This window comes from Rhinopithecus bieti, unplaced genomic scaffold (assembly GCF_001698545.2).
Source record: "Rhinopithecus bieti isolate Rb0 unplaced genomic scaffold, ASM169854v2 scaffold_44948, whole genome shotgun sequence".
Taxonomy (NCBI): domain Eukaryota; kingdom Metazoa; phylum Chordata; class Mammalia; order Primates; family Cercopithecidae; genus Rhinopithecus; species Rhinopithecus bieti.
In genome coordinates, this window is record NW_016818762.1 from 154,528 (window position 1) to 169,115 (window position 14,588).

The 14,588-nt window shown below is 40.4% G+C and overlaps 1 protein-coding gene across 1 annotated transcript in view; it reads left to right on the top strand.

Moving 5' to 3' along the window:
• Positions 1-13,900, top strand: part of SLC12A6 (solute carrier family 12 member 6) — a 108,425-nt gene extending 94,525 nt beyond the window's left edge. The window contains exons 12-24 of the mRNA XM_017857431.1: positions 990-1,164; positions 1,454-1,572; positions 2,782-2,880; positions 5,068-5,187; positions 5,952-6,056; positions 6,470-6,638; positions 7,999-8,194; positions 8,772-8,941; positions 9,618-9,749; positions 10,349-10,456; positions 10,983-11,167; positions 11,853-11,986; positions 13,190-13,900. Of these exons, the coding sequence (XP_017712920.1) occupies positions 990-1,164; positions 1,454-1,572; positions 2,782-2,880; positions 5,068-5,187; positions 5,952-6,056; positions 6,470-6,638; positions 7,999-8,194; positions 8,772-8,941; positions 9,618-9,749; positions 10,349-10,456; positions 10,983-11,167; positions 11,853-11,986; positions 13,190-13,281 (1,804 nt within the window). The 3' untranslated portion in view covers positions 13,282-13,900. The remainder of the gene's footprint in view (positions 1-989; positions 1,165-1,453; positions 1,573-2,781; positions 2,881-5,067; positions 5,188-5,951; positions 6,057-6,469; positions 6,639-7,998; positions 8,195-8,771; positions 8,942-9,617; positions 9,750-10,348; positions 10,457-10,982; positions 11,168-11,852; positions 11,987-13,189) is intronic.
• The last annotated feature ends 688 nt before the right edge of the window (positions 13,901-14,588 follow it).

Consider the following 14,588-nt stretch of genomic DNA (forward strand, 5'->3'; position numbering starts at 1 on the left):
AAATGTTTATTCATAGCTTTTATGACATAGAAAATGCTTATGTTTCAAGAATACAGAATTATAGGTGCAGTGAAATCTCAATTTTCTTTCTTTTTTTTTTTTTTTTCTTTTGAGATGGAGTCTCGCTCTGTCGCCCAGGCTGGAGTGCAGTGGCCGGATCTCAGCTCACTGCAAGCTCCGCCTCCCGGGTTTATGCCATTCTCCCGCCTCAGCCTCCCGAGTAGCTGGGACTACAGGCACCTGCCACCTCGCCCGGCTAGTTTTTTGTATTTTTTAGTAGAGACGGGGTTTCACCGTGTTAGCCAGGATGGTCTCGATCTCCTGAGCTCGTAATCCGCCCGTCTCAGCCTCCCAAAGTGCTGGGATTACAGGCTTGAGCCACTGCACCTGGCCTCAATTTTTCTAAAAAGCAGATATTTTGATACCCTGAAGGGGAAAGTTAAAACTGAAGCTTAGCTTATTTTCTAGCCCCATACTTATTTTTTTGCTAATATAGGTCAATAGTGCCTTTTGATCAAATCTGGCTATCTTTATATTTTGTAATATTATTTGTCTTACTTTTGATTCTCTAAAATTTATAAATAGAAAAAAAAAATTGAGTGGGCCAGACTCAGTGGCTCACTCCTATAATCCCAGCACTTTGGGAGGCTGAGGCAGGTGAATCACTTGAGGCCAAGAGTTCAAGACCAGCCTGGGCCACATGGTGAAACCTCGTCTCTACTAAAAATACAAAAATTAGCCAGGTGTGTTGGCGCACACCTGTAATCCCAGATGCTTGTGAAGCCAAGGCAGGAGAATCGCTTGAACTTGGGTGGGTGGAGTTTGGAGTGAGCCAAGATCACACCACTGCACTCTAGCCTAGGTGACAGGGTGAGATTCTGTCTCCAAAAAAAAAAGCAAAAGGAAAAAAGAATGGGTGAATGTCTCTCTAGTCTTTCAGTCTAAAGTTATTTCCAGATTAAATTTCCCTACTCCTATTTCTTTCCCAGGTTCGGTGATGCTGTGAAAGGTAATTTGGTGGTGGGCACCTTATCTTGGCCATCCCCATGGGTGATTGTTATTGGCTCCTTCTTTTCAACGTGTGGGGCTGGACTGCAGAGCCTCACAGGTGCACCGAGGCTGCTACAAGCTATTGCCAAGGATAACATCATACCATTTCTGAGGGTGAGTGACCTTTTTTTATGCCCTCTTCTTTTTTTCCCAGCTTTAATGAGAAACAGTGTGGTCTTCATGGGCTTAGAAATTACTAGACCATAAATGTGGAGACATGGGTTTGTAGTACAAGACCCTCTAAATCCCAAGCATGAGTTTACATGTGAGTGCTGTAAAGGTGTTTAAAAGATATCACAGTTGTAACACTATTGATCTTCCAGATGTCTGAAACTGTAGGCTAGAGAAATCAGAGAGCAATGACTCAATACTCCTATGCCTGGTATTTCCTTTCTGTGTACAGGTTTTTGGCCACAGCAAAGCCAATGGGGAACCTACCTGGGCTTTACTTCTAACTGCTGCCATTGCAGAGCTCGGAATACTTATTGCCTCCCTGGATCTTGTGGCCCCAATTCTTTCAATGTAAGAGCCAGTGATTTTCTTCAGTTATTCTTGCTTACATGATAAATAATGCATGTTTGTTTCCCTCAGTCATGTAACAATAGTGATAACAGAGTGGGCTAAATACAGACGTAACTTCACTTTAAATAAAAGTCATTCCTGGGAACTCTCAAGTAAGGCTAACTTTTGTAAGTTACTAGGTTTTTTCCTACCTATTTAAATTCAGAAGTTCTTTGGCTTCATTTCTAATTCATTATCAGTTGGTTGTAGCTTTTACCACCACTGTTAGTTTTTTTATTTATTCACCTGTGATATATTGATGACTTACTACTTACCTGGCACTGTGTAATATGGTATTCTGGGAATACAAAGATAGATAAGACACAATCTTATGGAACTGATAATGGATAAGGAAACCAAGCGTGACGAGTGCCATGGTAAGGGTGAACACTGCCATAGGAACACCAGGGCAGGGCATGTAAACAGACAGAAACTCAAGAAAGATTTTCTGGAGGAAGTGATACTTGTATCTTGAAGAATAACTGGTTATTTGCTAAGAAAAGAAGGGGTGAAGAACATTTCAGGCAGAGAATGCGTATAGAGGAATTGAGGAATGACATAAGGTAGCACATCCAGAGAACTGGAAGTAGTTTGGCTTGGCTAGAGTGGAGGGTGCATGTTGAAGGAATAGCAGAATAGAGAAGTAGGTAGATCCGGATCACAAAGGGTCTGGAACTTTTACCTGGAAGTAGTGGGTAATCTTTGAGAACAAAATGATAATGCTTTAGGATGATCAGTCTGGTATAAAAGATGGATTCGAAGGAGGCTAGACTTGTTCCTCTAATGCTAATTAGGGAATGCTAATTGGAAAGAAGAAATGAGAGCCTAAACTAAGGTGATTAGTAGTCGAGATGAAAAGGAAGAGAAGCAGCTTAGAGATTTTTAAATAGAATCCATAGGGCTTGGTAAGTGAATTTGGAACAAGGATAAGGAAGAGGAAACCTGGATTATCCTAAGAACAACTGGGTAAAGAGTGGCAAAGTCATTGACTGAGAGAACAGAGAAGGATGAGCAGCTTTGTGGGGAGAGGTTGAGGTTTCTCTGCTTCCCACTTAATCAGGGTTAGTTGTCTAGAAACAGGCTTCAGTACAGCAAAGGTCTCCAGTTACTTAACCTTCAAAGAATCATCTTACAATAAGAATCATTCCTCTTACTCTTTTCATTCTTCAGGTTTTTTCTCATGTGTTACCTCTTTGTAAACTTGGCATGTGCCTTGCAAACATTACTTCGAACGCCCAACTGGAGACCCCGATTCCGCTACTACCATTGGTAAGTCTGCTTCTTTTAGTCTTTTTACTCACGTTTGGAGAGAACCCATCTTTGAAGTAGAAAACTAGGAGACTCTGGGTTCTCGATGAAATTTTTTTCTTGGTCAGCCATTTCATACTGTTTCAACTTTCAATTCTTATCCGAATCCTCACCCTCCTATCCTATTTTCCTATATCACTTTATAATAACTTATAACACCCAATAAGAGTAGAGCAAAAGCACAAAATAGATATTTCCAGCCTTGTGTAATTTTCAGGTTAAAACAACCTTCTCTTGCATATTTATTTTCCTGTTTGTCTCTTAGGGCTACGGAGTCAGAGGTTCTAAGTTCCAATCTCAGCTCTACTATTTCCTAGCTTTGTAACCTTCAGCAAAGCACATAACCGTGTAAAATTTAATTTTATTCATTTGTAAAATGGGACTAATAAATCTAAAGTGCTTGTCGTAGTGCCTGGTACATAGTAAAGCTCAGCTCTCAATGAACTGTTGCTGCTGCTGCTGTTGTAGTTAAGTCTCCCCAGTCCTGAAGGGGTTGTCATGAAAGATTTTTGGCTACCATCCCATATCCGTCCTCTCATAGCTAAGAGCTCATTAATTATGTCCCATATGTAACCACTGCTACATTCTTCTTTGCTAACTTTCTCCTTGTTCTCTTTCTGTCTTCACTTACCAATGGTGGACAGTGATGTAACCTTTATTGGGCAAAAATTAAAATCTTCAACTAATTTTTGATGCCTCTGATCCTCTTTCTAGCTTTAACATTAGTTAAAAGTTCTTCATGAGGCCGGGAGCATTGCCTCATGCCTGTAATCCCAGCACTTTGGGAGGCCAGGGCGGGCGGATCACCTGAGGTCAGGAGGTTGAGACCAGCCTGACCAACATGGAGAAACCCCATCTCTATTAAAAATACAAAGGTTAGCTGGGCATGGTGGCGTATGCCTGTAATCCCAGCTACTCGAGAGGCTGAGGTAGGAGAATCATTTGGACTCGGGAGGCAGAGGTTGCAGTGAGCCGAGAGTGTGCCATTGCACTGCAGCCTGGGCAACAAGAGGGAAACTCCGTCTCAAAAAAAAAAAAAAAAAAAAAGTTCTATATAAACTTTTTTTGTTGCTATCTTGCTTCTATTTTTCTCTTTCTCTTTACCCTATATTTTCATTACATCCTAGTTTTCTCCAGATTAACACTCCTATTCATTCTTAAAAATTCATCACAGAGCTAAGTTGTTCATTCTGTACACAGAAAAACTTAAGTAAATATAGTCGTCTACCTAATTTGTGTGGTCAAAACAAGCAATTAATTCATTACCGTCTGCCAGGTTTCTCTTATGTACAGTCCAAAAATAATTTTCTTTTTTTTTTTTTTTTTTGAGACAGAGTTTCGCTCTGTTGCCCAGGCTGGAGTGCAGTGGTATGATCTCGGCTCACTGCAAGCTCCGCCTCCTGGGCTCATGCCATTCTCTTGCCTCAGCCTCCTGAGTAGCTGGGACTACAGGCGCCCGCCACTTCACCCGGCTAAGTTTTGTATTTTAGTAGAGACAGAGTTTCACCATGTTAGCCAGGATGGTCTCGATCTCCTGACCTCATGATCCGCCTGCCTTAGCCTCCCAAAGTGTTGGGATTACAGCCGTGAGCCACCACGTCTAGCCCAAAAATAATTTTTCTCAGTGAGTTCTGCAGTTATGCTAATAAATGTTTATAAACTTTTTAGAAATGTTTATATGAAATTTTTCTAAAGATCCTAGAGTTATTAACATTTCTGGCTGCGTGTCCCATCCTGGCTTTGCCAAGTAAGTATTAATTGTCCTCATAACTGCAGGTGACTGATAGTGTTCTGTTATTTACATGGTTTTCTAGCAGTTGGAAACATAACAGCAGTTGGTCTGTTGCAAAGGACAGTTTGGAGTTTAGTGCACATCTACTGACTGTTTCATGATAAGACAACTGTAGAATTGAGAATAAGCATTTAGAAACTTTTGTGGCAGTGTGACATTGCTACAGCATCCAGGCATGTGCTGATTTTTCGAATAACTCATTTTCATTGCATTTTATAAAAGTTATATTTATAATAGTTTCAAAGTTTTTAAAAAATAATCCCTCACTGCAGATCGTTTGAGAAGCACCTCTAACATAAGCTTCTTTTTCAGCTACTTTAAAAGATACTTTTTTGTATTTGTTTTTAATTTTCTAGGGCCCTTTCTTTCATGGGAATGAGTATCTGTCTGGCTCTGATGTTCATTTCTTCCTGGTATTACGCCATCGTAGCCATGGTGATAGCTGGTATGATCTACAAGTACATTGAGTACCAAGGGTGAGTGTGGATTTAACCTTGATCACTGCTAAAAGTAGCAGGACTAGCTAGTTTGGTTAGAGCCAGTTCAGTGAAAATACATTAAGGACCCAGGTAACTTCATTTTCATAACTATATTTTGTACCCCTAATTCTCCAGCCGTCTTACTGATGCAAGCTTTTCATCACAAGGGAAATCCATTGAGAAAGTATGAATGGATCAATGGAAAATAACAAAGGACATATCCAAATAATAATGATTAGTACTAAACAAAGTATAACACAAATATAAATATTTTTGCTTATCTCTTCAGTCAAGGGATTGTCTCTGAAATGAAAAAGAAATTAGTTCTGAACAACTTTATAACTACTAAGACTTACAACTTTCAAAAATGAGGATGAAGTAACATTCTTATTCAGAAGATCACATTGAACTTTACTTTCTCTGCATTATTTTCAAAGTAACTTAAACTCCAGGTCTGTTATAATTTTCTAATCTAAATTGCTCTTTTACATTATTGTTTTGAACGATTAGGTAGAAGGACTGAATGAGTGACCCCTTCAGGCTTTATTCCGAACTGTTTGTGCAGTGCAGTCTGTTGGTGCTGTTGATCTGCCTACATCGGGTTCATTATATTAGTAAAGAACATTATGTAAATCATTAATCTGAGCTTTAATCTTCTACCTTGCACATGTGTGATTTTTAGATTCAGAAAAAAACTTTAGTTTTTGAAAGTATACTTACTATAGTTTAAATTTGTCTCTGCTCTTTTCTTTTTCTCACAGAGCGGAGAAAGAATGGGGTGATGGTATCCGTGGGCTGTCCCTCAGTGCAGCACGGTTTGCTTTGCTTCGGTTGGAGGAAGGACCTCCACACACTAAAAACTGGAGGTAATCAACACTAGCAGTATTTGGCACATAGTTAACACACAAAAATATGTGCTTTGTTGATTACAGGATAAGGAAACCATGTGGCTCAAGGAATTGGTATAATGGACCTGTTTTGAACTATTCTAAATCCTTAATTTTTTTATCCCCTTTTCTTCATGTCACTTATGAGCAAGATTTCTACAATTTATTATTCTTCACAATTTATTATTCTTCCTTGAAGACTGATCAACTTGAGATAATACTGGGAGCATTCAAACTAATACCCTCATCCTGTCATTTCCTATGATTTCTTCCTTCTGTCAAATTACCTGTTTCATACAGATCTCCTGAATTACAGGGTGGAGTCTGTCATTCTGTTCCCCAAACCCAAAATGTTTTCTCCTCCCCTCCAACCCCCACCAACTTCTTCACAGGCCTCAGTTGCTTGTATTACTGAAACTAGATGAAGACTTACATGTCAAGCATCCTCGCCTCCTCACCTTTGCCTCACAGCTCAAAGCAGGAAAAGGTCTCACTATTGTGGGCTCTGTCATCGTGGGGAACTTCCTAGAGAACTACGGTGAAGCTTTAGCTGCTGAGCAGGTAAGAGTCAGACTTTTGATGTATTGGAACTCAGCTTACAGCTTTGTGATGTTAAGTAGTAAGACCTCAAAATTCTACTTGAATCTTGTTCCTGAGTGATCTAGGAGGTTTCTCACTTAGTGCTGACCTTTGAACAGACACTGTCTCCCAAATAATAAGATGAGCCAGAAAATAGTTTTTTATTCCTTCTTCCCATTTAAAGCATTACTAAATTATAAGATGATTAAGTCTAAACATTATTTTCAAATATACTCTAAACATTAAGCACTGAGAAAAGTCATGTAAATAAATTGATCCCTTGAACTATGGAGAGCATTCCTCTCAATCTTGTGACAACGAGTAATGACCAAATTTTCTTCCTCTTTAATCTATGTGGTATCATGAGCAAGATTCCTTTGCCACTTCTGGTTAGCTGTACTGAACATTAGAGTTCCACTTTAACAAGGAAGTTGTTTTCACTCTAATATTTGTTATATATGATAGAACTAATCCTGTTGTTTTTGAAATGCCATTGTGTTCAGTGTGTTCAATGGCATTTCAAAAGTCTTACTGGATTTCATTTTGGAATACTTTGAAATCCTAAACACTAGAAATGCTGAAGAAACATTACTCCAGAATGATGGTAAAAATTAATAAAAGGTACCCAGGATTGAAAATCAGGAGAGCCTAGTTGTCAGCCACATCACTGATTTAATCTGTGCCTTTGCAAAAGTCATTCCATTTTCCATACCATTATTCCCTTCCTCTTACCACCGAGAGGGTGGAGTAAGAGTAAATGCGATGATATCTCCAAATTGGTTTGACTAAAGGGAGAGTAATGCAAATACAAGTGTCATGAATAATCACCATTAAAATGTCAAAAAGCATATGGGAATGGGAGAAGCAAAAAAGAAAACATAGCTGAGAAAATTCTAAAGTGAAACTGAATCATCATATTGAGTTTCTGGTAAGATGAGTCAGGGCATGACTGGGGCTGAGGCAGGAAGGAGATCTTGTTCACACTAGTGAATCACCCTGGTCAACTGAGAAAGAATGTTGAATATTCACGTTGTAGAGATCCCTGTTCCCAGTTTTTTGGTATAGTGCAAAGGAACAAAAGCAGAACAGAGGAAAAAGCAGAGAAACTACATGTAGACAACCAGCTACAGAGGCAAAAATAGGTAGTAAGCACTTAGAAAGTGAAAAGATAAAGGATCATGAAATGCCTTTCGGATAATTTTAACTTTTTGGACTTTTCTGTAGATGATACAGATTTATGAAGACTTTGGAAAAAGGTAGGGGATGTAATATGGAGAAGGAATAATAGGTTAAAAGGTCCAGAGTGAACCACTTCAGTGTTGCGGTCCTGTGTCTCTTTCAGACCATAAAGCACCTAATGGAGGCAGAGAAGGTAAAAGGATTCTGCCAGCTGGTGGTGGCCGCCAAGCTGAGAGAGGGCATTTCCCACCTTATCCAGTCATGTGGCCTTGGGGGCATGAAGCACAACACAGTGGTGATGGGCTGGCCTAATGGCTGGCGTCAAAGCGAGGATGCCCGCGCTTGGAAGACTTTTATTGGTACTAACCATTTCTCATACCAACCTAAGGGCCTGAGTTGAGGGGATATAGTTAAATCTCTGTCACCCCTAGCCTCCTAAAATAGAGACTATGCCATTGCTGAAGCATAGTCTTACAAGGCAACCTGAAAAACTACTAGTAGTCTGGTAGTAATACCAGATTCTACCTGTCCCCTTCAGCTTCACATCATGTTCATGAATTATTTATTTCTCTCAAGTCTTGTGCTAGGAATTATCTCCAAAATTGCCATGTTTTCATTTGTGATTTTCCATATTGATGTTCTCACAGAAATTGGAAGAATTGTTCTTCAGCATCATCATCTCCCAAATTCACATATCCCCCCTTAGAAATGTAGTAATCAGGATATACCCTGTAACATAAACTGTGGTTCTCAGTCTAATTCTGTGAGCTATTCAGATTTTTCACAATGATTTTTGTTACGTAATGAGATATAATCTAAGTAAATAGGACCCCTTGCTCAAAGAAGTGTGAAGGGAGCATTTCCTTGCTTTCCTGACATGCTAGGAAGCAAGGCAAGCCTAAGGATTCTTCTCTGCTTATTCTTTTTTCTCCCTAGGCACAGTTCGAGTGACAACTGCTGCCCATCTCGCACTGCTGGTGGCTAAAAACATCTCCTTCTTTCCCAGCAATGTGGAGCAATTTTCTGAGGGCAACATTGATGTGTGGTGGATTGTGCATGATGGGGGGATGCTCATGCTACTACCATTCCTGCTGAAACAGCACAAGGTATTTGAGACAACTTTTCTTTGCAAGTCTTTCTCCCTTCTGTCCTGGTTCGCCAGACAGATTCTTTCTCTGATTGTATAGTGTTGGGGTTTAGAATCAGAAGAGTTGGAAGTTATTCTAGGCTTTTCTATGATCCCACTTTCAACCTTAAGAGAAATAATTGTCTTTGTATTTGATACCTACTTATCTCCAAGTGAAATTCAGCCAATTAATAAAGTTCCATATGAGCCCTTGGGGAAAACAACAAGTTGAACACATCTTTTTACAAAAAGTACTGGAAACTTAAGGTATTTGTATGTGTGTGTATTGCACACATATATGCGCTCATTCCGTGGTAAAACTAATTAAATGAAATTTAAAATAGTAAATATATAGTCTGCATGTTGTCACTGATGTACTAGCTGAATAAAGCACCCTCTTAACATATCGTGAGCCATCTTTTCTTTTGCCAGTGTTTTCTTGTTATGAAATTAAGGACTCCTTAAAACTGTATTAAATGTGGTGTTTAGTCAATCTTTTGCCCTAATACAATAACATGGCAAGTAGGAAGCTAGGAACAAATAGCCTCATACTACATACAGCAAGATTCTTCTAGACCACAATGTCTTATGTCTTAGGAAATAACTTTTTTTGCCTCCTTGCTCTAATTTTCCACATGTGTATGTCACTCTCTCAGGTGTGGCGAAAGTGCAGCATACGGATCTTCACAGTAGCCCAATTAGAAGACAACAGCATCCAAATGAAGAAGGACCTAGCCACCTTCCTGTATCACTTGCGCATTGAGGCGGAGGTAGAAGTGGTGGAGATGGTGAGAAAGCTGAGTTTGAGATACAAGAGGTTCATTCCCCCATTCCTCTCCCTGTCGTCCTTGAATCTTTTCTGGTTTGGGAAATTTTCAGCTCTAAATATGGATTAATTCCCTAGTGCCAAAACAAAACAAGAAAACCCTAATTTGTGGCCCTAAGTAGAATGTATATGTGATACATGTTTGATGTTACTTTTTGGTTTTGCTTTCTTGTTTATCACACAGCCCTTATATTTCTGCCAGATTCTCATCTGCTTAATATAGTTCTATGAAATGTTAATTCATATAGTCAGCTTAAAATCACACATGGCTTTAAAAAAAAAAACCTAACAGTATTAAAAAGAGACTAGAGTTTGTATTTTGTGTTTTAAGGCAACACATGTCTTGGTTAGATTATGGAAAAGACTCTCAGGGCCTCTGGATTTTATCTACAATCACAAAAACATTTATGTAGCTCAATGACTAAACAAAATAGGGGTGAAACGTAGGTTAATATTGTGATGCTTTCCCTGGTTTAATTTCGTGACTGGAAATAAAAATGTATGGTTCATCCTTCTTTCTCCTTTGTGCTTTTGGCCCCCTTTGTGTGATGTCTGTGGCAGCATGACAGTGATATATCAGCATATACTTACGAGCGCACTTTAATGATGGAGCAGAGGTCCCAGATGCTCCGGCACATGCGGCTCTCCAAAACAGAGCGGGACAGAGAGGTGAGACCTTACTGCGTCAATCCAATCCGGGCTATGTGAAGTCTGTCACTGAAAGGGATGATACTGGGCTGGGCGCGGTGACTCACGCCTGTAATCCCAGCACTTTGGGAGGCTGAGGGGGGTGGATCAAGAGGTCAGGAGTTCACAGCCAGCCTGGCCAAGATGGTGAAACCGTCTCTACTAAAGTACAAAAATTAGCCGGGCATGGTGGCACGTGCCTGTAATCCCAGCTATTCAAGAAGCTGAGGCAGAGAATTGCTTAAACCCGGAAGGCGGAGGTTGCAGTGAGCCAAGATCGCACCACTGCACTCCAGCCTGGGTGACAGAGCAAGACTCCATCTCAAACCCCCCAAAAAATAAAAATTTAAAAAAAAGGGATGATACTATATTGTTTTCACAAGATGACAAATTCTTTCCTTCTCACTGTCAGTTATTCCACTGTAACCCATTATTACTTCAAAATAACCAAAGATGAAGCATGAGAGAAAATTTGGTAGAATAACTTGTGGTGGACCTTCTTCCTCAGGCACAGTTGGTGAAAGACCGAAACTCAATGCTACGATTGACCAGCATTGGCTCTGATGAGGATGAAGAGACAGAAACCTATCAGGAGAAGGTGCACATGACTTGGACAAAAGACAAGTACATGGCATCCCGGGGACAAAAAGCCAAGTCAATGGAAGGATTCCAGGACCTGCTTAACATGCGTCCGTAAGTTTTCCCACTCCCAAGTTTATCATAAAATAACCAGTGGCACAAATGTGACTGCCTGGACACACAGGATGGAGTCTGTTCATTTAACTCTGAATCTAACCACCTCATTGTTTGCCTATTCATACTGGCTCCCAATGAATACGGTACACAAGCTAACCATCCCTTCTATCCATAGTTCATCTCCATACTGTGTTCTTACTATAAAATAAGCAAACAGAGAATGAGAAAACCCAGACATTAATATCATAAAGAAATCATGTTAGGCCGGGCGCAGTGGCTCAGGCCTGCAATGCTAGCACTTTGGGAGGGAGAGGCAGGTGGATTACCTGAGGTCAGGAGTTCGAGACCAGCCTGTCCAACATGGTGAAACCCTGTCTCTACTAAAAATACAAAAAAAATTAGCCGGGCATGGTGATGGGCGCCTGTCATCCCAGTTACTCGGGAGGCTGAGGCAGGAAAATTCCTTGAACCTGGGAGGCGGAGGTTGCAGTGAGCCGAGATTGCGCCACTGCACTCCAGCCTGGGTGACATGAGCTAAACTCCCTCTCAAAAAAAGAAAAAAGAAATCATTTTATCAGATGACCCATAGTCAAGTGAAAAAGCTCTGGATCTCAAGTTTTTAACGTTGACTATGTAGTTAGTTTTCTTTTTCCCTTAACAACCTTTATTTCTTCCCACTCAGGGACCAGTCCAATGTGAGGCGGATGCATACAGCAGTGAAACTCAATGAGGTTATAGTTAACAAGTCCCATGAAGCAAAGCTGGTTTTATTGAATATGCCAGGGCCACCCCGAAACCCTGAGGGTGATGAAAATTGTATCCTTTCCAAGAGTGGGGCTTCCAGTAGGGAAGATCTCCTTAACCTCTTTCTGAGATAACTAGGTAACGATAAAAGTCATTGTCTCTGCCCCACTTTCCCTCTTTAAGGAAGGAAGACTTAAAAGTCTTAGGCAAGGATTTTTACAAAGTTATGAGACGAATCTCTTTTAAGGGAGTTGGGGCAAATATAATTCAGTTCTAAAAGACATTTCAGGTGGTGTATTTGCAACATGACATCAAATATTCAGTGTATAAAACCCTTCCTCACAATCCTATAGACAGCATACCCACATCCTTTCTCCTTTTTAGGTTCTACCTGCTTTGCAAAGCCTTTTTCTTTTGGATAGAGTTAGGGGAGAAGCTGAGATAGAACCTCCTTTAACTGAGGGAAAAGAGATAGGTATTCTTCCTCATACCTTCATCCCAGGACTCCGGGGATAAGGGAAACCCTTCAGCACTGACACATAAATTAGTTTATTCCCACCAGTACCATTAAGAAAAAGAGGTTTAGGCCAGGTGTGGTGGCTCACGCCTGTAATCCCAGCACTTTGGGAGGCTGAGGCGGGTGGATCACCTGAGGTCAGGAGTTTGAGACCAAGCTGGCTAACATGGTGAAACCCCGTCTCTACTAAAAACACAAAAGTTAGCTGGGTGTGGTAGTGGGTGCCTGTAATCCCAGCCACTTGGGAGGCTGAGGCAGGAGAATCACTTGAACCAGGAGGCGAAGGTTGCAGTGAGCCAAGATAGCACCATTGCACTCCAGCCTGGGCAACAAGAGGAAATTCTGTCTCAAAAAAGAAAAGGTTTAAAAAGAAAAGACAAATTGAACTGGCAGAAAAATCTGACTTGAGCAGCTTCACTTAGAAAAGTACTTGGGTTCTCTGTAGGAACCTTGTTAGCTGCCCTATTGTGGCTTTTCTTCTTCTTTCATCATTTTTATCTTACTTAGAATAACACTTGTAGGTTTTCTCATTTTTAAAGTTAACACAAATGGGAGTCTTGTATTATATATGCAAAAGGACTGGATCCCTGGTTACTTCTGCACAGGGTTAAATTCAATCCAAAGTTCAGACTTTTCTGAATATATAATAATTAAGCAGCTAATTTTGTAGCTGTATGATCAGATAACCTCAGATTATGATGATGCCAGATTGTAAGTTTGTGCTCTTCTTTTGCCTGTCTCCTTGACAAGTTTTGAAGACATGGAGTTCCTAGAGGTGCTTACCGAGGGACTAGAGCGAGTCCTACTTGTCCGGGGTGGTGGCAGTGAAGTGATCACCATTTATTCATAACCTACTCTGAATGACTGTGCTTGGCCTGTTTTCTTAAAAGGCCTACATCCTCCATGGAAGTGCCAGCTCATTACTACCACTCCCACTCAACTAAAAGCCTGTGTTCTGTGCACATCATACTGAACTCTTGATGAGCTGAGCCTCAAGTACCTGTGTAAAAGAGCTCCCATCTGATCTGCAGTCCTTACAGAAAAAGCAAATATTCCCTCAACTCAGAACAATGTTCAAGTCTTACGAGCCACGTCTGAGCAATCAAAGGCAAATTAGAATTAACAAGCTGAGCCAATAAATGAATTGGTAAAAGGGATACCAGAAATTCAACTGAAGAAAAAAAGCAAGTCAAGTAAATACTCAGCATTAAAGATGAATCTCAGAAGTCGTGGTCCAGTGATGACACCGTGGGGCTAACAACTAGAGACAGCCTCACCTTACTAAAGAATTGATGGTCAAGTATATTTGGACCTATTATCCTCAGCAAGCCAAGATGCAAACATTTTTTAGCTATATTTCTTTAGTATACCCACTGCTCTAACTTTATATTAGGATACCAACTTGAAACATGGCTGTAGCCTCTCCTTCGTCAAAAACATTCCCCCAAAATACCAGATTTAAGTATCCATACTGTGTCAGTGTATACTTCAACTGTTTATTTCTCTTAACTCAAAACCCATTCTGTCATTGTAACACAGGCAGTGTTACCATGGAAATTGTTTTTGGTAAGGTAAAAATTATTTCTTTCGGGTTCTTTTCAAATGGCCAAAGAGAACTCCAAAAGGAAGCTATTAACATTTACTGAAATAGTCTGTGGTTCTCTATGCAACGTGGACAAAACATACAAGCTGTTACCTAAGAAATGCAGGTCATGGTGCACATTAACCAGTAGGTTCTTCTCCCCACTGCATCCACCCCCGCGCCTTTTTTTATGTCCTCTTATTAAGCACAGGTCAAAAAATCTTAAGGAACAGGTACTAGGAAAACTGGCTAAACATCCTTCCCTGAAAGCACTGGGCCATCTTTTAAAGGGCACATCTAGCAATGGAATTGGAAGTTCTAGAGCCATACTCTTTCCTTGGTGCCAACGTTACTGAGCGGCTGCTCTCCTTACCTACTGTGCTAAAATGGCATACAGATTGGCATTGACCTGTTGAAGAAATTTTACCACTAAGAAAGCTTTTGCCTCATCTACAAAGCTGTAGTTAAGACTTGAGGCATTCAACTTAATGCCAAGTATAAGCATTTTCCCCTTTTTCTTTCAATTTTATTTTTCATTCTGACTACATAAACTTGGCTCTGAACTAAGATGAACC